The following is a 23,153-nucleotide window of genomic DNA, read 5'->3' as shown; positions in this document are numbered from 1 at the left end:
GAAAGCCAGAATCAATTCATACATTTATTTCAGCTATGGGCAAATACTAATGATACTAGGAAGGGAAAAAAAAAAAAAAAAAAGCCCAGAAGAAAGGACAGAGGTACAGAAAATCAAAACATCAACAGCTAATGCCTCTCTTCCTGATACAAGGAAATGTTCAACCATGATTAAAAAGCAATCTATTAACAATAAAAGGAACTGTGTAATACTGCTGTGGAACTCACTGTCAAAGACATAGATGCAGAGGTAATTCACATCATAAAAGGACAATGCTTGCATTGATTTTAAATCAATAGTTGGCTGCACCGCATTGGATTTTTTTTCTTTAAAGTCAGATTGATGTATTCATGTTTGACTGTGTGATGCAGTGACTGCATAACAAAAATTAGATAGTCAATTATCTTCCAGGAGAGTCATTCTACTTGTCTACTCAAGAAGTACTTAGATTTTCCTCCACAGAAAACTGCTTTCTAGTGCAGGTCAACAGGATATAAAGCAAGCTAGGAATTACTTTTAAAGATCAAATCAGCTGCACCTCAATACTCACAATAACACAAGGGGATTATATCATTGTCCACGTGAAGCAGATCTATCTGCATTCAGTACTTCATAACCCAGACAGCTTAACACTGGAGTGAGGCATCACCTTTTTTCTTCCCGTATTTCAGAGGTTGCAACTGACAGCAACAAGATACCTTACACTTGTAGCTCTCACTGTACTGTAACGCATAAAACCCATTTAAGTGAGAGATATAATGTACTCTCTAGATCAACACAGCATGTAGCGAAAAGCATCTATTAGTATGTGGCAAACAAAACTGATGACAGTTCTTCCAGCAGAACTGCTATAAAGAAGCTTCGGTGTATAGACACATTCTTGTTTTGTTTTCAAGTCTCCATAAAGGCAGATCTACCTTATGGAATAAACTATAAAATCTCATATCCAGAAATTAAAGAAAGCTCCTCATTTACCTTCTGATAAATCACATCTGGAACAAGTTTGGCAAATACAAATGCAAGCCTGAGCTCAAATGTTGACTCAGATCTTGCTAGTCTTACTCGTATTAGTCATCTTACTGAGCTCATGCTGAGAAACCTGTGGGTGGACATATGAAATCATATGGAACCCACTGAAATCAGTGCACAGCCATGGTCAGAGCCTTGGAAACAGCAGCCCTATTAAGTTAGATGGAAAAAATAAAACTCTATTGCCCAATAACAGTGTTAATATTTCCACAGAAGCCTAGTTAAAAAGAAAGGGGGGTGCTATAACAGAAATGCTAGCCTATAATAGCATAGTAGCAGTAGGATAGGATAATTCAGGTTGAAGAGCGCGTCAGGAGGTCATCTAGTTCAACCTCCTACTCAAAGCTCCAGTTATTTTTATAAAAAGCCAGGAAGTTTTGGTTGCCTTCTTCCACGGTTGTTTTTTTCCAAAACATCATTAAAATATTTTTTTTAATTATTGCATGTTTAATTATGTTAATCTACTTTTTAGCAAAAGTTTTGTAACTTTTCATAGTAGTTCCCTTTTGTCCCTAAGACCATTTAATTAATGTATTTGTTTAATATTACTATATTTCTGAATCTTGTTTATTTCCCTCTTAAGGTTCTTTCAGCTGAGATGCTAGGTCATTTCCTGTAACTGCAAACATCGTCACTTGGCTCTTTGTTTACATAAGGTCACACTGTAAAAATGCCCCAGAGCTGAGATAGAGACCAAAGGCAAAAATGACAACCCTGTTCAGCGACTGCTTTTCCTACAACTTCAGCAAGAAGATGCCACTGCTAGTACAAGATGGCAGTGACATCCACTTCAGTAGTATGTGGTCATGCATAACGTTAACTTCATATAGTTTAGAAATGGATAATCTATAGAGATTTCAGCTTTGTTTTTCATTAGCCCAATCACCACTCTCAACAGCTACACGTGAGAGGCAGCAGCAGTCTCCTTTCATTTTCCATTCTCCAGTTCCCGTCAACCTGATTTGATCAACAAGAATGTTGAACCATTTTCTGCATTCTCTAAAGTTCTTGCTCATTAAACTTCCCCTCCCAGCAGCTTCTTCCCTATGTTGCTGTCGTTAGCACCGAAGAAAATGAAAAACTTCATAAACAGCTCAGATTTAAGGCTCTTCTGGAAAGCTCACTGCTGTTTTAAATCCCTATCATTTCACACTATAATACTGAAGTTGTTTACTACAAAATTCTCCACTGACACCACTGAAGTCACTTGGGACTCATTCTTGTCAAGCAGAAGACAGCGATGGCTACTGTGTTCCTATTGAATCCTCAAATTCCTGTCACCAACCCTAACCAGGGAAGATAAATGGGCATGCCCAAGGAACATCTATGGACATGGAGGAAGAAAAAAAAAAAAGTTAATCCATAAAACTGATCCAAACTACCCTGTTTAACAGTGCACATAATCTTTCTACCATCTCCTATCAATATTGATTTTCCATAAAATGATAACTCTCGAAATATTTCTCTCTCACCCAAACTACATATATATGAAATTTGACTAACAACAGAACGAATGGATAAGTAGATAATAAACTGGAGAGCTGTACAGGGCTATGTCAGAAATGGTGGCTATTAAACAACTAATCTCAAGTGCAAAATCACATTTGAAACTATAGGCAGCCATCGCAATCTTATGATTATGCTTCCCTCTGCTCAGCAACCAAAAAGAACACAGTCTATGTCTCTCTGGCAACAAATAATTTAGGAACAACCAAAGGAAGGTGTTATTTTCTCACCTGTCACAGACTATAGAGGTGGGAAAGGGAAATTTGAAGATAGAGCCAATTAGGTTCTAATTAGGCTTCAGTTGGACAAGAAAAAAAAAGTTTTATCCACAATTCCTTTCTAGAAAAAAGAATATATTCTCTTGTGAAAAACAAATGAAATTCACCAATTCATAACCGACATTTAATGGAACATTTCCCAGCCAGAAGCAAATTCAATACAGACGTATAGAGAAAAACCACAGACACTTCTATGACAGTTTGCCCTCCTTCTGCAAAGAGAGGTCTTTTTTTTTTTTTTTTTTTTTTTTTTAACGGCACAAGTGAGTATTCTCGAGGAAGTTCTGCAGCAAAACACCGCGCGGCAGCTCCGCGGAGCACGGCTGCCCCTCCAGCTGCCCCCCCGGCCCGCCCAGCCTCCCGGGGGCACCGTGCTCGCCGGGGGGGACGCAGCGGTGACCCGCACACCGCCGCCAGACAACGGCCACCCGTGCCGAGCGGCAGCCCCTCCGCCCCGCTCCCTCCCAGGTACGGCCTACACAGCGCGGCTGTCCCGCCGAGCGCTGCCCGCCGGCCCCCGCCCGGCCCCGCCGCCCAGCGCCGGCCCCGCCGCGCACCCCCGGCCCCCCGCACTCACGGGCTGTGAGGTCCGGGCAGCGCAGCCTCCACACGCGGCTCTCGGGCCGCCCGGCGCAGCTCCCCCTCAGCGGGACAGGACGCGGGACACGCTGAGGCGTGACCGCCACCCCGGCCACCCGCCTCCCCCGCCTACTCACCCCCCCACCACGTCCGCCGCGGGCAACGGCCGCCGGGTGGCGCTGGCCCCACTCACCCCGGCGGCGGCTGGCAGGGCCGCGCAGGGCCGGGCAGGGCCGGGCTGGGCAGAGCGGGGCGCGCAGGCAGCTCCCCCTCGGCGGCCGCTCCTCTCCATGCACGGCGCCGGGGGACGCGGCGGCGCTCCCAGCGCCCTCTGCCCGCTGCCTCCGCGCGGCCGCCCCGCCCCGCCCTCTCGCGCAGGGGCACCGCCCCCTCGCTGGGCGGGACGCGAGCCGCGAGGCTCCCGCCGTTGCGTCATCACGTAAGTGCTAGGCGACGCGCGGCGCGGGGAGGGCCCGCGGGCCCGGGGCGGAGGGCACTCGGTGTCCCCGGCGGAGCGGCTGCCGGGCCGGAGGCGTCGGCGCTCAGCCCCGCGCACCGCCGCTGCTCGGCGGGGTGTCGCTCGCCTCAGGGAAAGCGTCGTGGGGGCCGGTTTTCAGCCCCGTCGGCTGCCGGCAGCGCAGGGCAAGCACAGAGCAGCTGGGCCGTGGGCCTCGGGAGAGCAGGGGCTGCAGGTGCGGGAGGAGGAACTTCTCCCCTGCGGGCGGGTGCTGCTTTCCGCGCTGTTCCCGCCCCCGCGTCCTTGCGGGAACAAGGGCTGCTTGTCTTCCGCAGGTTTCCGTCTGCCCTGGGCAGCGGGAGCCGCTGTGGGGTGGAAGCTGCAGTGAGGCAAAGGGCCTTGGACCAGCAAGCGCCAGTGAGGGACAGACCTCGCCTTGTAAAGCCGTGGTAAACAAAAGCAGTGCACCCTTGCTGTGGTCTGGCTTCACTGTAGTGTGTGTGTTACTTGGGCCAAAGGAAAAACGCGTGGGTTTTTTAAAGCAGTGCCTGTTTGTGCTAGTTCTGTCCTCGCTCCCAGGATTTATCGCACAGTTTTAACCTCGTAAATGTACAGTTTTTTGCAGCTTCTTACATGATGAGTTTGTGTTGCTTATTTTCTTGTCCGTGCTGAGTAAACATGCTTCATTTGGAAGCTCTGGAACTAGGCTGTCTCTTAGAGATGAGCAATTTAAGGAAAGAACGCCAGAGCCAGAGGACTTGACCTACAAATAGGTACTGTGGAGTTTGTCCTGGAGACAAAGAACAGAAGTTGGAACAGAGGACTAATAAGCTGTGTAAAAGTGTGATGGATAACGAGTCTCAAAACTGCCAGCAGACTCATGCTTATAACTTTCACTGATTTCAAAACAAGCTGTTAACTGTCAGCTAATATTTTGTACTGTCAAAACATAATTCTTTAAGGACAAGCTTGTCACTGCCATTTCTGCAGTGTTACACGTGTTTTTTTTCCGCTTTGTGCAGAAGAAAAGGTATAACCGTGGCCTGTCCTCTTACAGAAAATGAAACTTAGGCCAATTCAGAACTAGAATTTAACTTGGTGTGTAGATTGATTGCTTTGTGTATTCGATTCCTTGAACATGCAGTTCGAAGGCTACCTGGTGTTTCTGAAATAAAGTCAATTATAGAATATTTTCTTCTAGTATATCTAGCCCCTGATCTCATTGAAAGTTTCTGTGGTATTACATCCTCTAATGATTTGCTTTTCATTTTTAATGTTTCTTTCTGGGCTGCCATGTGGAAAATTCACACAAGCGTGTACTGCAGGGACACTGAAAACTTCTCACAAATACGGAAAGGAAAAAACTACAAAATAGAAATCATCTGATGCCTCCAAAATAAAATTGCCTAATATACCACAGGTATCCAGACCACTTAAAAGAGTGGGAGACTAGCATACTATGTTGTTTGTGCTCACTGCAAAGCTAAGACTCAGCTCGTCAAGATCTCTGTGAGCAGAACCCTGCAAATATTATACAAAGAATTCCACTGAAATAGATGAAAATTCCTTGTATAATTAAGTTTCAACATTTTGTCAGGGTCAGGTTTAGCTGGACCTACAAAGCTTGCCAAACTCTTGACAAAGCACACCATCAGTTGATGAGCTTGTGAAAGTCCAAGTCTACATTAGGATTCCAAACATTACAGCTTGTCTAATGATACCAGGCATTTTTACTTTTGTTTGTCTTCTATTATAATTAAACAATTTGTATAGCAAGAAACGCTATTGCCCTATGAAATACCCTTTTTTACTAGTCTGCTCAGAGTTGTTCATTATTTTCAACAGTGTTCCTGCTACTCGATTAATTTTTAACTAGTCCTTTCAAAGGCATCTGTGCCCCAAAACTGTCAGCATCTCACGTTTGCTTCTTATTACCATTTATCCATCCCCTGTTCCTTTTTCTTTGCCAAATGACCATAAGGTCTCTATGTGTTTGCATGTTAATACACTTGGGTACAAGTGTGAGCTGGTGACACATGGGAACCTACTCTTCGTGTATCTACATCCTGTTTTCGTTTCACATTTTCACGCCGTGTCAGATATGTGTAGGGTGAAGTAACACAGGCCTATATTAAATAAGGATGTAAACTACTAAATTTAGTAAGCATACCCCCAAATAATGGACAAAAATACCACTAATTATACACCAAATGTGATTTTTACAACTATTGTAACAACTTCCCTTCAGAGTTAGTTTGCTTTTCAAAGCAACTTATGAAACTTGCCATCTATGCAAGAGGCTTAGTTTTTCTTTCCTGATTACTTCTGTGTTCCAAAGTCTGAGATTAGCATACAGACCAGGAAATAGATTTTTTTTTTCATTTTCATATTCAAACAGCTAAAAATTATAGAAGCAGTTTTGTTGTGGTTACTTCAGAAACTCTGATAGTTGGATTTAGATTTGTCATTTTCAGCTGAAATTAAAATCAAAGTGCATTCTGTATTCAGGATGGGGGAATTATTTACAAGACCTTCACGAATTAGGACAAGCCTAAGGGAGTTACTTTTTAAGTAAAATCTATGAAGTCAAATGGCCTGCATGTATTTCACTTTCCCTACTACTTTTGGAGTAGGATGTAAAATTCTTCATGTTTAGAGGTAACTACATATGTTGTAATAGTTTTTCTCCTTCTCTTTGTGTAGGCCCAGCCTTAGAGGAAAGCATATTTTTGTTAAAAACACATGGGGTTTTTATGGCACAAAGAACACTCTTGAAATGAACTTTTTCATTATTTATAGCCATTCTCTGAAACCTATTTTCTTGAGTGATATAAGTGAATGCCACCTTCCTGGGGGAGAAAAGAGGAGCAAACACCTGTAAATACAGGTTTGCATATGATGGAGCTCCAGACAGGACACACTTCCAATTCATCCACTTTGGAAAAAACAAGTGAACAAACAAACAAAACCAGGAAAAAAAGCCATCTCTTGGCTTTGATAGTCCCAAAGGTGTGTGTCCCCTTCTAGACCTGATAACTGTTCCTCTGAGAGACAGTAGAGAGCACCTAAAAAAACCCACCATCTATTTCTGCAGAGGCTGCTTTTGGAGCAGATACCTAAGAATGGAAGATGAACTTACCCAAACACTAAATTCCACCCAAAACACTGCTCCTGGCAGAAGATGTATTTCTTTGACACTACCTTCTCTTAAGAGCCCCCTGTGTTCTTGATGAGGTACAAAATGCTGCATGATGTGACAATCTCAGAGGAAAAAAATAAAAATAAAATTTAAAAATTTAAAATTTAAAAAAACCAGCCTGCAAGAACAAGCATTACTTGAGCAACTGAAAAGCACTCAGACACTACAGTGAGTGATGGAGTATAAGGACTTCTGTGAAACAGAGAGGAATAAAGTCAGTCAATGTTCATCCCTCCTTTGTATCTGTAGCTGCTGATGTCCTTTCCACAGCATTCTGCAGGGGCTTCCAGCAGCTTTCTTGGCTTTCTTCCAAGCAATGCAAGAAGACAGTGAAGAAGTCCACTTTGTCCAGCCTGCCGTGATCAGGAAGAGTGCTCTACCTGGCAGATTCATGGTTCGTATGACGGGGCTGTGTGTGCCGGATGTGCAGGGGCAATAAAACTTACATTAAAAAAAGTGACATAGTGGTATTACTGTAGTGCTTACTTATATTGGTAGCATATACACAGATGGACCACAAGTAATGCATCAGATTTTCATCTGTATCTTTCAGATTGAGTTATTCTGGTTTTTTTGGTTTCAGTAGTTTCTGATAGGTTTTCTGCAAATAGAGAAAGTTGAAGTAATTTTTAAAATTTATTCTTTAATGACGCTGATTGCCTTGTGAACAGCAATGCCCTCACCAACCTCTGCACTGCCCATGGCTCTGTTAAATGTTCCAAGCCTTTGAACCTTCTCATCCATGTGGCTCAGCACAGGTTGGTGTGGATCTGATCTGGAGATGGAGTAAATTAGTTTATTGCCAAGTTAGTTGAGTCACAACTGAGCAGCAGCATGGGATTTCCTTTTAAGGAACATGCGCCTTTCTCCTGTTATCGGGCAAAACCTAGCATGCAGCCAAGAGTTATGTAGCTGGAAAAAGCAGGAAGGCAAGTGAGCGCAAGCAATTCTCTTAACTGTAGAACTCCTTGAAAATATATTTTGAAATACAGTCCATTGATGGGAAATGGCTTGGTATAAATGGCATTACAGGGAACCACAAATTTACTGTCACACTGTGACTTTCAGAGCTTTTTGCTTAGTGTCAGAGTAAACAGATACGGATGCTAGTACCATCCACTGAGGAACAGTAAGAAAAACCTGAGGTTCTCCTGTAACAAAAATTGCTAACAGAATGAAACAAAACAAAATTAATAAAACTGCAACCTGAGTTGAAGGAGAACCTTGAAGTGCAGATACTACAAAACTTAGCTTACATTGTTTGCCAGTGGCTCTGCAGTCAGAAGTTCTAGTGACTGCAATACAGGTGTCTCTGGAATCCATCATATAGGTCTCCATTGAGTTACACTTTATTTCTTAGTCAAATTTTGCTTGCATACGTTTTATTTTCTTGTGTTTTCCTCCAAGACTATTTCATCTTTAGAGCAGGATGTCCTCTGTGTTTAACCGGTGCCCAAACACAATGATATGTGATTTCATATAGGTTTTAGTTATACCATTATACAAATTGAATGTATTTATATTCATAATAAAGAAGAGCTAAAGTTGTGCCTTCCTGGGTCTACCTAGGAAAACAGATTATAACTTCCCCCCCCAAAGTATTTGAAAATGCCTTCAGAGTAGGGAACTTGACTAACTTGAATACCTCTTGTAACAGATTTTGGAGGAGCGAGGGTTTGTGTATTTTTCTTCAGAAAAATCTAAGCAAAATCACCTCAGCCTTTCTTAAATGAGTCAGACATGGGAAACAGCCCATTTCCCTCCTATACACAAACTAATATTGCTGCTTTCAGCTTTGGAGTTCCCAAACATTTAGCTGGACTCAAAAATTTACCAGAAGTACTCTAACACAAACTAAAAAAGTTTCCACCCCAGGTTCATGGAAATGCCTTCGCTGGGACTTCATCCTATGCAGTGTTCAGTTCTGCATAATGACTTGGGTGGACCTGGCATCAGATTGTGGCAAATGTTTATTATTTGAAATGAATATTTTCACACTTCTACATGTATTAGATATTTTTCTTATGTTTCAAGATACCTGTGGACATTTAGATGGAAACCTATGTTAAGGATTTTTCAAATTAAGGTTTCTAGAAGTTAAATATATACTGATGAATGAAATCTGATTTTAAATGGAATGAACTGCGGCTCTGTCAATGTGCTTTTGCTTTGCATTATTACAGAAAGTTAACCTTCCTCAACTTGTTTGGCAGGACTTATCTGTGAAAGTTGGGAAGCTTCAAAAGGTAACGTTTATATAAATTCATTTCAGTCAGTAATTTCTTATCCTGTTGGGGTTTTTTTTAATTATTCAATCTGTTAATGCAATTTAATCTACTTTAGCCAGTGTGACAGGATGTGAGTGTGATACAGCAGGACAAAATACAATAGAAAACAGGGTAACTAAATCTCTTTAAGGTCAACTGGTGAAATTTTACTATTTTCACACTGGAGAGCTCAACTTTAGTCATATTTTTCTTTTTTTTTTTCATTTTTATGTATGATTAAGATACAATTGCTAGGCTACCTGAATACAATGTGGAAGTTAATGTCATAAACCTGAACCAAGTTCATCTAGTACGTTTTCCAAACTGCCTACTGTATTCATATCAATCACCAAAAACCTTGAAGAGCAAGAACCTTTAATAAACACAGAAATACATTAAGAAGAAACTTCTACGGACTGTTTCTAAAAGTCTTTAAATTGCTTACAGTAAATTCACAGTGAAACATTCCATTTGTTGTTATTTTTTCCACTTATTATTCACATCTTAGTATTAGACAGTGAAGCAAAGACACGGAGTTTCACTTTTGTTTCCATTCGGTTTTGCTTCTGGTTGATAATACAAAGTAGTAGTACGCTGTGCTTTGATTCACAGTCCTGGAAAAGAATGAGCAGAGTTTAATTTAAAATCAGAAACATATTTCAGTTTGAAATAAAATTATTAAAATATGCATCGTGCTGATATTTCAGAAGTGCTAAGTGATTGTTGCTCAAATGAGAGTCAGTATGAGATGTTGATCAATATTTCTGAAAAAGTAAGTTATTTCAGGAAACATCTAGATATCCGTATTGGTATCAAATGTGCACACTGGTAAAACTGTAACTTCAAATCATTTTAGGTTAAAAATAAATGATTAAGTATCTTTGGCATAGTTCTTTTGCTTTTTAATCTTTTGGCCAATTTCAGTTAAAACTAGCAGAAGCACCAGGATTTACTGAAGAAGTAAATTTTCCTATCTGAATTCAAAAAGGTACCCTGCAGGTATCTGTGCAAACCAGCTAAGAAAGGCTTCTTAAAAAGAGAGAGGTCTCTCTCACAGGCCAACACTTGGGTAATACTGCTTTAATTAGTTAATTGTGGGGTCAGACTCTACACAATTTTAATTAACTAGTAACTTTCACTGTTGCTCTGGAATTACATTGATACAAACAACACTAAACTTGTGTCGCCCTTCTTTTTCTCCTCCTTTTTTTTTTTGAACTCAAGTCACATTGCTTAGTTCTTTTCTTTGTAATTAAAACAATAAATCAAATTCAGCTGTTTTCATTTCCTATTTCCAAAAAAATGGCAACCAGCAACTATTACATTTAAAAACATCGGTTCCTCATTCCACTTTTTGTAGTGTAATGGAAATAAACTGCATATTGGACCTCTCAGGGAGAGCGTCAGGATCTAGAAATATCTTCCACAAACTCCTCTTCTTGGGGAAGGAAGATTTTTAGATAAGCAGTTTCAGCAAGTGTTCCCTCACAACGAGGCGAACATGCAAAATTAAGTGTGGAAGTTCTCCCTGAGGCAAAGGGATACACTGCTAGCTACCCAGCTTCCCAACCTACCTTCTGTGGGGTTATAAAAGGTACCGCTGAAGCAGGAACAGTGGTTAACTCAATTAGATCCTTGCAGGCAGTAGCTGCAAAGTATGCCATTCCCAAGGTAGATTTCATGTGAAGGACCAGAACAATTAGAAGTGTTTACCTTATCGCTTGAAAGAGAACAACTAGTCCTCATCCACAGAAATGTAGGAAAGCTGTTTTCTGTTGTTTTTTGCTAAATGCCCTATCCAGTGCCAAGCACTGTTAAATCTGGCATTCCCGGGGCCGGAGAAGCCAGGAGAATGTCCTGCAGCCCTGGTGCCACCTTTGACACCGCTAGACCTGGGGGACAACCCTGGTCCTCCGAGATGAGACATGTGAGTCCATCCCTCCTGGTTTTGAACGTCTTCTCTCTCACTTCCTCTGCCGCTACACAATTGAGTCAGCCAGAGGTGGAAAGCCTAGAGGTACCAGCAAACCCAGCTGGAGATATTTTCGGTCAGCAGATATGGTGAAAATGGGAACCAGTTTGTGTAGAAGTTGTGCTGCAGCAGGCAACAGAAATAAATATTCTATTGATCTAAGGATGGGCTACCATTCAGTAAGTGGCAGAGGAAGCAAGCTCAGAAGATTGCAAAGGAGCCTGCTTTTACTTGGAATCGCTGCTTCTCAGCTTCCTCTCAAAAGTGAAACTAACATATTATGCCACACACGCAGCTTGCCGAATTTAACATTTCGTTGCAGCTGTAGTAGCACCAGCAGGAGTGGGTTGTCATGAGAATGGTGGGAGAGATATAGCTACTGAAAGCCTTAGGATCTGCATTTCTTGGTTTGCTATATATAAGCTAGTACTGAAAAAATATTCTGGCAAGGGTTGTGGTTTTTTTTTTAATTACCTATAAAATGCTAGTGGGATAAAGAATAATATTTTAAAATAGTTTTATAGTTTAAATATAAAGAGATAATTGAAACACTAGCACCATTACATTTGCTTCTTCCATTGTGTGCTTTTGTGTCCCCATGACTTTTTCTGCACTTTTTTTCTAATTTGTATTCTCCTCCCTGTGTCATTGAAAATCAAAGAGCTCAAAAAGTAGTATCTAGTCCTCAGAACTCCTACTCTTAAGCCAATGCTGCCTTTGTGTTAGAAATAGCCTCTGTAGTAGCAGTGGTAGACACCTCATGTAATGAAACACAGTCAGCGCTTTTGCCAGTGGAAGGTTAGTGAGAGAAAAACCCACAATATTGCTAAGTAAACACAACACTAGGTCTGCTTCCTGAACAGAAGGTCCTAAAAGAAGAGTGTTTCAGCTCCGTAAGAGTGGAGCTGTATGTCAAGGTTTTCTCTTGCGCAACCCATAGCCCCAGGACTTTATAAGAACACGCCTGTTGTCAGTTTAGTAGCACAATGTGCCACTGGTTTTAAACCTGTCTGTACATTTTAATGCTGATCAGCAATACACTTTGAATTTTGAGTGTTAGTAAATAGTTTCCTTTCTTGCTCCACTTTAAAACTCAGAGGATTCAGCTAGAAGACCATTACTATACTTCCATGTGTCAGATAAGGCTTTCTGATCCCAATGCAGAAATCCTTTCCTTTGAGGTCTTTCATGTATTACTCACGGGGTAGAAACATATTGGATCCCACAAGGCTCTCTAGTGCTGCAAGAACCAGGAGCTGAAAGCTGACCAAGTAAAATAAGTACTTGTTCTTAAATAGCAAGCGATTAAATGCTAGAACAAATTCACAAAACTGTGTAATGGAAACACCATGTCTCAGATTTACTGGTGAAGACTGGAGGCCCTTCTGAAAATTATCATTTCACTTGAAGGAGGAAGAATGTACTAACAACATAGAGGAAGTCAGACTCTCTGTAATTAGCAACCCCTCTTGGTCCTGAACTCCCAGAGTTGAAGATGGCAAGCCTTCAAGAAGACCTCTGAGATGGAAGAGATGAGGACAATGCTTTGTTTCCACAGCAGGGACTACTAGGGCACATTTTGTTAGAAGAACTCGAATGCATCTATTCACTCTTCCATTTTATAAACCCTGAATGAAAGTCCCTGCAGTGAGGCAGATCAGTGACCACTGCACAAAAGAGAGGGAAGTTGACTGGGGGAGTGGCCAGGGGGACAGCCTGCAGAGAAATCCACGTACATGCGAGGGAAATGATCCAGCAACTCAGAACCCCACAGCAGCATGGTGCGGGCTGTTCTTCCAGCTCGTATGATGGAGAAAAGGCCACGGAGCTACCAGGAGAAGGGAGAACAGATCAGCAGAGAAAGGGATGTACCATGGAGGAAATATTTCTCAAATAAAAAGGGCAGGGTTTAGTCTTTACCAGAATCTAATGTAGACAAAGTAACCCAAACAAATCCTATTAACAAAACAAAACACAACAGAAAAAGAGCAGAAGTCAGCCAGAGAGATTTGGGCTTGTAGAGCCACAACATGCTTACAGCTCTCATAAGGTCAGGAAAATGGTAGGGACATGGTTTAGTGGTGGAGTTGGCAGTGTTAGGTTAACAGTTGGACTGGGTGATCTTAAAGATCTTTTCCAATCTAAACAATTCTATAGGTCTATGAATCTAAAAGTCTACAAAATGTTTGCACAGACCTGAGAATCTGTGGATCTTGGTATTTTCTAGTCCAGCTTTCCGTGGGATACAAATGAGTCACTTCATTCTTCTGTACCACAGGCACAAAGGCAGTCCTCCAACTCACAGACTGGAACAGAGGATAAAAATCCATAAAGCCAAGAATTTAATTACATGAATGCAAACAATGCACCTTTTTATATTTATATTTATAACTTGGCAAAAACAATTCAAATAGTTCATTCATTAATAGCATTGTTCTTGCCTGTGGAAGACACAAGTTAGAGCAAATTAGATAGGGATTTTACTGAAATCTGAAAAGGTATGAAAACAGAAGTTTCAGTTAAGTTCTCTCATAGCAGCTCTTCCTTCAAAAGCTGGGTCAGTGAAGAAAATGCCATGAACACATGCATGGCTAAGTTTTTCCTCCATGTTCCAGTCAGATGAGTGAGGATACTTTTTCTATATTTTCCTTACATCTCAACAGCTATTCAGCAATTTCTGACCAAATTGCTCTTTCCTGCATAAATCTGTAGGGCTGGGGCGGGAAACAAAGGGTAATAGGATTCCGTAATATCCATCTCCTTGGCTACTAGTTACACCTTCTTTTCATGAACACTTCTTACCATAAACTTCAAGTCTTAAAAAACATCTGCTTACAATGCTTATTTAACTGTGCAAGCTGCAACAGATATTAATTCTTTATTTGTACTTTGAAAATTTAGAAGAAAAGCTATTTAGGCAGCTGCCACATTCATGCTGTGACAAGGCCAGCCCCAGATGGTGTAGCTTTAGATTAGCCACCCCCCTCTTGTTTAGTAAGAAGCTGTTAAGGAGCCTGAGAGTTGTGTAATAGCCTGTTCTCGTAAGATGTTCTACATACTGTGGAAAAAGCCAGATCTTTTCAAATCAGCTCTTCTTCACTTCAAGTCCATACATCATTACCCAAAAAAGACCAGAACAAGATCTTGACACTGCTCCAAGGGAAAACTTGCCACTGACATTCATAGTGAAGGACGAGGAAACAGTATTTTTATTAACAATCTGACAAACACATTTCCAAAAGAAACAGGAATAACATTTTCTAGACTGTCTTATTTAGCCCTGATTTACTGTGGATGTTTTCTTGGAAAGTACACTACATATGTTATTTAAGTCACAAACTGAAAATAGTGGATAACAGACTTGTGTGAATTATGAAGTAGATCTTTACGTTCAGCGCTCAGAAATATCCTGCAATAGAAACCCTTTCCAGCAGACACATCTAAATCCAATAGAAACCCTTTCCAGCAGACACATCTAAATCTCTAGATCTGTTTCTAAATGCACATACTTAAACAAATTTCTCAGGAAGCTTTACTGAATCAGGCACCTTCTGAATGCTGACACAAAAACAAGCCATAAGGGATTTTTTTCCTCCCCGCCCCCCCCCCCGCCGTGATGTTAAAAAAAAATATGATCATAGATATAATAAATAGACAAAGCTCATGCATATTTTGGCCTAGACCCAGCTTGCAGATGCATAGTATTTTATGCCTAATCAAAACTACATTCCCAGACACATGGGAGAGAATTGTCTACCCTTGATAGTGCTGAAGGATGAGCATTCAGAACCACAGTCTTATTTTACAGAATATATCTACATTCACCTCTGGCTAGAACAACTTTTTTTCTTGTCCATGGAGACAGTTTAGGATTGGAAAAGGTGGAAACAGCTTTCAAGGAACAGAGTGGTTGCAAGTTAGAAGCCAGGTAAGGAGGAGTAAGACATTTGCTCTTGAATGGTGTGACCTTCGGCGCAGCCTGCAAACATGGGTGCCCCACTGAGCCGGTCACATTTTGTGTAATGGGATGTGTCACTGACATGCTATGATGATAACTGGAATCAAGCCCTTACCACTACTAGCTCATCCACAGTTAAGCCCTGGGAAGTCACATGGATCAGTCTCCACAAGGACCCTACAGATTTCCACCATGGGCTCGCTGTTGAAGGGGACAGATGTTTGCTGTGTGAACAGCACAGGGGAGGCTGCCGGGGACGTGTGGCCAAACCCGTACACAGAAGAGCAGGTGAATGTGGAGTATCTGGCAGACATGCAGCATGAGGCAGGTGTGCAAAGACACCCATCTCCCCCTGGTGTGCACAAAGGCCCCCCCCCAGCAGCTGCACAGCTGTGCAGAGGGGTTGCCAGCAGGGGCAGGCTCCCAGCCACTGTGCGCCCTAATGTAAAAAGTTGCTTTTGGCCATTGTTTTCTTGTAGTTATTAATATAACCTTGATCAATACCAGTTTATAATAAAAAATTTTCTCTGTGGGTCTCCTTACTGCTACCTCCACACACAGTTGTTTCTATACTCTGTAGTACACAGGGAATATAGGTCTGGGCACACTTCTTGGTGAGTATATATAGCAATTTTACTGTTCCAGGAGCGAGATTAGCACCCATGCCTAACATCTATTGCTACAGATATACTATAAATCATCCTAACAATTCTGTCTTATAACGATGTCACGACTTAACTCTATCCAGCACAAGCACTGTTTGGACAGTGCGGTGCTCTGATGCAGTGTACAACTTACTTCCATTACACACGCAGCGCTGTCACCACAGAGTTCAAACCACACACTCTCTTCCTGCAGGACTCTCTGTCATTTTACCCCTCTCACTGACAACAGGTATTAGGTGTTTTTCACAGCTCGTCAGTGCTGCTGATAGATCAGATGCAAGCAAAACGGTACATATCCCACAAGAACGATCTTTTAAGATGGAGCTTACCAAGAGCTAAGCAGTAACTGTAAAAGATGCCCCTTCCACCTTTTTCTGTTATTCGGAGTTGCCCTGACACAGTTGCATGTCTTGGTATCCCTGAGGATCTAGACTAAACAGAAATGCGCTTCCATTAGACATACAAACTGAAAGTGTGGAGATGGCCATACAACATAAAAAAATGAGAAAGAATCTCATAGGCAAAATTATGCCTCCTGAAAGCTGGTGCTTTTCTTATTCATCTTTTTTCCTCCTGTTGCTGTCTCAAAAGCATGATTGAAAAATGGGGAAGCGAATGTCAGAGCCTGCAAGCAGCAGAATTATGCCTCAGTGGCTTGAAACAAAATCCATTTGACTCATCACCTGTGGGTAAGGGGAAGAAAAGAGAGAGTATCTCTGCTCTGAAGTAAAATAATCACCATTTTGAAAACATTACCCAAGACAGACATGTACTTGAAGTTTTGGCCCCACTAACTTACCTACTGTGCGCTTCCCCAGACGGTTCTTGCATTGGCTTCCAGCCACATGTCTTCAGTGAAGTGTACTGGCTTGGACTGAGGCAATTTCACCTTCAGCATAATCTCTACTACTCCAGAACCTGTCCTGCAGCAAGTTAACACCAATTTTCTGATGTAACCACAGAAGGTGAAGTTACCATCATAGCTTAGAAATGGAAGAGAGTTTGACAATAGACATTACAAAAGTGAAAGCAAGTGGGAAGTAAAGGCACATTTTGCAAATACTTTTCACATCACCACAGTAGCAGCATTTGCTGTTAGGCAAGTTTAAAGGAAGAGATTCTCCATTTAATGGGGTGTTCTGATTAGTTCTCCCTCAAAGCATTTCTCTGTGTGTTCTTCACATTCTCCTCCTGTTAAAATCATTGCAACGAAAACACACATTACAAAACACTTGTGTTAACTAGTTCCCTCCCACACCTGTGCCTCCTTATGGTTCAGCCTTAAAACTTTCTGTAAGCAGAAGTTTCCAGCCACAGTAGAAGGCTATTACCAGAGTTGTTCACCCAAATGGATTAACTAAATTGCTGATGGGTAGCTCAAAGAGTACAAGATCTTTCACATATAGCTAACCAGTTCAAATTCAAGTCACCTGATTATTAAATCTGCCATGATGGACTGAGATAAAAGATGCATCTCCTAGTAACTAGCATCCTTACCATAAAGTCCACGACTACAAAGAGAATTAATTGTCTTCACTAAAAATTAGTTTCTTCTGTCCAGCTCTAAAATTGAACTATTTGATTGCTTGTGGGATCAGTACACCAAAATAGGTGTTAATCGCTGCTCCACCTATAAACAGCTTCTATCTGCAGGATTTCCTAACAAGCACTTTTCACAGAATGTGAAGGTCAAACAATTTTAAGAAAGCTCTTATTTAAAACCTCCTCTGGAATGGTTTCTGTTTCTCCAGAGACTGGGCTGTTCTGGAAAAACATATACCTTTCATATAGTTTTTTTTTTTTTTTCTGTAAAGCAACAAGGAATTCTGAGTCATAGCATGGGTTGTGCTGCAAAGCTGTGCAATTTGCAGCAGGGCTAAGGGCTAGCAGTCTACTAACACTGAAGTTTAGTTAAGCATGGGTAGTTTTATGACATAATTACTCTACTGCTAAAGAATCTGCTACCTGGGCAGCACATTGCCCTTTCTATGTTTGGTGCAACTGAACATTTGGAAAATGCTCTCTCACAGCTTCAAAGCCAAAAGCTTTAAAAGTTTAAAGATAATAAAGCTTTTTATTTTTTAAAGTTGTGACAACACACATTTTCACTTAGGCCAATTTTGGAAATCTGATCTGCGCTACAAACTTTTACCTTTAATCAGTGTAAGCTCCATATTTTCATTCTAGTGGCTATTAATCTCAGCTTGTACATTTCACTTTTAAAATCAGTGGCTCCTGGTCTTTAGTGTCATTTTAAATTGGAGAATTTCTAGCTTTGTCATTCCATAGGTGAGCACAGAGGGGAGCAAGATAATAAATTCTTCTTTGCCCACATACCTTTTTCTAATATAACTTGAAATTTAAAAAATATAGTCAAATAATTTTATTTCATATTTTACTGTTTTATTTAGGGCTTCCTCAGCTGCAAATCAAATTTTGGAAAGCTAGAAAATAATAAGGCCCTTGCCTCTCCCTTCCTCCCACCCTGGCAACTCCAAAAGCTGTTCTTCTGAAAAAGTGTCTTGGTGTAGGTTTTTTGTTTGTTTTGTTTGCCTTTATTTTTTTTTCCTCCAAGGGAAATAAATCATTATTTAGGAAAAAATACTTTATTTTTCCAAAACATGTTTAGACAGATTGCAACAAGAACAAAGTACAGTACAAAAATGACTCACACAGCTTGCAATAGTTAATAAAACATTTATCAAATACTTAACATTTTGTCAAAGTCCTTTTGGGTCTGATATACAGTTTTCATATTACAGATGTAATGCCCACTCTACAGTGGCATCAGATAAACTTTGTAAGACCATTATAACACAGTCACTAGTACTTGCTCTATATATATAGCAGCTTTTGACATGGTTTTAATTTACTCCAGACACATGCAGCGTAGTCAGAAGTCAAGTATAAATTTCTTTCCTTGTGTCAGGAGTTCAGCATCAACTTCAGCAGGTTTGCCTGGAATTTACCAAAAGCCTTTCTTGGGTAAATATTTAAATTCCAGTAAAAACTGGAGCAGTGCCCATATGCCATTATCCCCTCTTTCAAAAAGAGAGCAGCTGGACAAAATGTTATGGCATAAACCAAATATATTTTTCTCCTCTGAAGCCTACACAGCTTTTTTTGCTACCTTTCACAACTAATTGTGAACTGCAGTGTGTGACATGCCAAACAAACCTAAAAAGAATATATGTGATAAGTCAAAAACTGTCAAGGAGGTTTCTCCTTCCATGCCCATCTTTACAGAGGAGGCTAAAACAAGTCAGTATAGGCTGTGATCTCTTCTACGGTACTCTAACATTAAGGAAAATTAAGAGAGATATTTTTTTCTTCCCATGAAACTGTAATTTAGCCAATGTAAGCAGGAGTGAAGCATTTGACAGATTCTAGATGCATGCAATCTATAAACAAAAAATTGTCACATTTTCACTTTTATTTCCATGCCAATATTGTCTCTGCAAGTACCTCAAGAATCTAATGTTTGTGTGATCATTTGTTTTTGTCAATCTTGTTTTCCCTCTCTATCTAAACCTTTTAGAAAAAGCTAAGAGTGAAGTCTGTAGATACACAAAACTAGACCACCCACTGCATTAAGGCTTGAAGACACAGCGACATAAGAGGCACTTGTGTCCCGTGCAGTGGAGAACAGTGCAAAGAGTTCCAAGCCAGCTGAGACTCCATCCAGCCATTCCATGCAGCACAGAATACTGGCATTGCATTTATAAACAGCACAGGTCTAACTGGCCTCAAGTCAGCTTTACTGTTTACATGCAGCAAGCTTGGGTACCTCTGCACTGGAATCATCACTGGTTTCCCTGTGCCAGAATAAGCACAGGGAGAGGCAGGTTTTATCAGATCTTTGCAGTTTTCTGTCACCCGATTTCATGAAGTCTGCAGATGTTTCTTATCTTACAGTTTTACTAAGGTTGGAAAATCCAATGCCAACACATGTCATTAAGACTTTCTCCCCGCCCGTGTGCTCTTCCTCAGGGGTCTTTGTTTCAATTTTAAACATTATCTGGAAGAAGCTTCTCAGGTGTCGCAGAAACTCAATTCTGAGGGAGAGAAAACAACAGAGTTTTAAGAAATAAAACAGAAGGTTCACTAGTGGAATGTACTAATGCTGATTTCAGCAATGAGGACAGTGAATACAACACGAAAATATTGCCCAGTACATAGAAACAAGCCCTACAGGCTCCAAACATTGTTCTGACTTGTGCTGTAGAAGTGGCTACTGACCCCTACTGAAACCACTACACTCTCTGCATGAGCAGAGAAGGAACACCTGGTAATACAGCAAGACCAAATGGTGAGGGAACCAGAAAAAAAGGATAAAGATGAGATGCAGCCTGGCAAGGTCACTTACTCATGCTGCTAGCCCTCCATCAGGGACATATGAACCCCACACCAACATGTGGTACTCCTCCCCCACCTCCCAATGTTTAAAGCAGAAATAAAAGATAAACAGGGATGGCCAAAAGGTCAGCCTTGGGTGCATACTTTAAGAAGAGAGACATCAGATCCTAAAGCACATGTTTAATTTGCATTACTAACTTGTCTGTTTCTTAGTTAAAATGTTTTGTTAGAATAACATTCAGACTCAATATTCTTCCTATTTTCTCTTCTCGTTTTCAGAAAAAAAAAAAATTATTCTCATCATTTTAGAACGAGAGATACGAGGAGACTAAACAGACACAGTGCTCCTAAACACACACTGACCAGAGGGCAAGTGACAGAAAAAACTACTGAAAAGTATAAAAAAAGAATAAAACCAGCCCCAAGAAAACATTCCTACTGGCTTCCCCAAAACAGGGAACAAGCGATTATACCAAAAGGCTACAAATATAAAAATTGGCAATTTGTCCTGACAGAAGTCTGGTCTCTTCCAGTCATGGCCACAAGCAAGTCTGCAGTCTTGACCTAAGGTTTAATCTCCCGCAGCAATTGGTATGTGCCCTTCTTAGGTTAAGTTTAACCTTTGGAGAAAGGGAATGTGCACATCCAGTCCACACATTTGTTTGGCTGGCAATCTGGAAAAAGCCTTTGCTCTGCACGCTGAGAGCATAATTGCAAGCTTATCATGCCTATATCACTACGCCAAATCAAGAGAAAGTACCCAGAATACGGGAAGCAGGAGACCAAGAGGATAGCACTGTCCTCACTGCAACATCATGAAGTCCCTGGAAGCCTCTTGGAAGCTTCTATTCACAGAAAGTGTGAATAAGCGCCACAGAAGTTGCAGGAACAAGAACTGCCTTATCCACTTCAGCTGGGCACGCTGCTGCTCCTGTGCTCGGGTATGTGCATATGGAGAGGAGGGAAACAGCAGGAGACAGGCAAGGAGAGGCTGCTGTTACCTACCCTGGTCTGTGCTTCGCAAGATCTGAGAGTTAGCTCTGGGGCAGTCAGCTGAATACCTCTGCAGGGTGAATGTGGGCATGTGGATCCCCACCCTATGTACACCTTTCTACCTCAACTTCCTGGGCTGGTAACTGGCCCCAGCCCAGACAACATCCCTCTCATCTCTCAAATAGATTAACAGTTGAAAGAAGGAACTAAAAAGTACCTTTTCTTCCATGTCTCCCCAGTTGCAAGGTTTCTGGTTGCTGCTATAATAGGCAAATGGGCACATGCTGGCACAAATGCTGCAGTAAAGCTGACAGGCAACAAGCCCTGTACCAGCCTCCCCCTTAGCTGGGTGTTTTCCCAGAGCTTTGGCAGCATGACAAGAAACCGGCCAAGCCCAAAACAGCAGGAGCAGTGTGCTGAACTGCAAGGACGGCACAGAATAAACTGTACAAATGCCAGAGGCAGCACAGAGCTGGGGGCTCAGGGAAAAAGCCGAAAAGCTGATGAGCAAACTCTGTGACATGTTGGTGGCATCAGTCCGGTCCATACCTGTATTTGCACGTATGTGGACTATGGTGCTTCTCTACCTCTTCTCCCTTTTGAATAAAGGCAGAGTGAGGAAAACCAAGAGGTACATGGCTCACAGGAGCGGGACCTAAGGGGAGGCTGCCTGGGGATGTCAGGGGAGAATTTGGGAGCAGCAGGAGGCCAGCTCTGACTTGCAGCAGTAGAAGCACAAGTGGTAAGAGCCCTGGAAACAGGACAAGAAAATGGGGAAAGGCAGGGACAAGTGACAGAAGCACAGCGGGATGCAGGTTTGTATTAGCTTGAGGCTGACATGGTTCATGTGCGGAAAGGTTTTCACCTGAAATAATAGTGAGGCTGCACCAAACACACACGTACAGACTGGAGGACTGAGGGTGAGAGGTGCAGAGAAGTTTTATTTTGCTGGAAATGCCGACTGTTCAGGCAAGAACAAGGCGAAGCTCAGCACTTCTCCTTAGGCCCAGGAACAGCTCCATGAGCCATGAGGTTTTCCTCTGGGCCAGCCACTTTCAAATAAAAAGCCTTTACGCTACCAAAAAAGAAAAGTAAAAAGTCCACCTAAGTGCTCTCTTTTCCCAGCAGCCTGCTAAGCAGTACTGAAAGCTACAGAACCCCTTCACACGGCCCCGGGCGGGCGGGAGCCAGGCCCAAACCGCGGCCGCTGTGTGCGGCCTCCGCCTGGCCTGGCCGCCAGGGCACCGCCCTGCGGGGAGGCCGCGGGGACGGGCACCAGGATGGACTCGGGGAACAACGGAGAGCGGCAGCCCAGCAGGGCAGCGGCAGCCTGCGGCAAGGCAGCCACAGCTCAGTGCCCCCCAGCCCGAAGTCCTTGCAAAACCAAAGGCCAGGGAGCTGGAGCTCTCCCGTTTTTCTCCTTCACATACCCCTGGTCACACCAATTCACCTGCCTGCAGACCAGCCTGTCCTGCATCACCCATCTCTGTGAGGTGGCAACGCAGCCAGTCCCCTGCGTTTGATTTTAAGCTCAGCCTGACAGAGAGGTGCTTACTCCTGTGAAATCTGCAGCCTAAGACCAGAGAAGGCAATCCCGATGGCTGCAGGCCAAGTAATCTTTTTGGGACCGGTGTCCCCACTGCCACCCAGGACAGCCCCGCTCATGGCGTTGCCAGTCCTCCCCCCATCCCATGCCATTAGCGGGGGCAAAGGATGTCTCCTGTGGAAATACACAAATCTGGGAAATGTTTCCTCATATTGATGGGCATATTCCAAAGCACCATGTTCCCCCGCAGTGCTCTCATCCACCAGCTAAACTGTCACATTCATGCTACATTTCCACTTAAATTTGAGAAGAAACGTCTTCTCAGTGAAGGTGACAGAACACTGGAAC

The 23,153-nt window shown here is 42.3% G+C and overlaps 2 protein-coding genes across 4 annotated transcripts in view; both read right to left on the bottom strand.

Moving 5' to 3' along the window:
- Window positions 1–3,675, bottom strand: part of JAK2 (Janus kinase 2) — a 97,567-nt gene extending 93,892 nt beyond the window's left edge. For 2 of the 3 annotated variants that reach the window (XM_065655737.1, XM_065655739.1), the window contains exon 1: window positions 3,391–3,485. The gene's annotated coding sequence lies outside the window, so the exon portion shown is untranslated. Of the gene's footprint in view, window positions 1–3,390; window positions 3,486–3,529 lie in introns of those variants that run through there. The other variant, XM_065655736.1, reaches the window with a different exon arrangement.
- Window positions 3,676–18,497: 14,822 nt separating this feature from the next.
- The window catches only part of RCL1 (RNA terminal phosphate cyclase like 1), a 29,493-nt gene continuing 24,837 nt past the window's right edge, over window positions 18,498–23,153 (bottom strand). The window contains exon 9 of the mRNA XM_065656557.1: window positions 18,498–19,965. Within this exon, the coding sequence (XP_065512629.1) occupies window positions 19,815–19,965 (151 nt within the window). The 3' untranslated portion in view covers window positions 18,498–19,814. The remainder of the gene's footprint in view (window positions 19,966–23,153) is intronic.

Source organism: Caloenas nicobarica, chromosome Z (genome assembly GCF_036013445.1).
Source record: "Caloenas nicobarica isolate bCalNic1 chromosome Z, bCalNic1.hap1, whole genome shotgun sequence".
Taxonomy (NCBI): domain Eukaryota; kingdom Metazoa; phylum Chordata; class Aves; order Columbiformes; family Columbidae; genus Caloenas; species Caloenas nicobarica.
The sequence above is the reverse complement of the archived record's forward strand: the minus strand, read 5'-3'. Positions and strand labels throughout refer to the sequence as shown.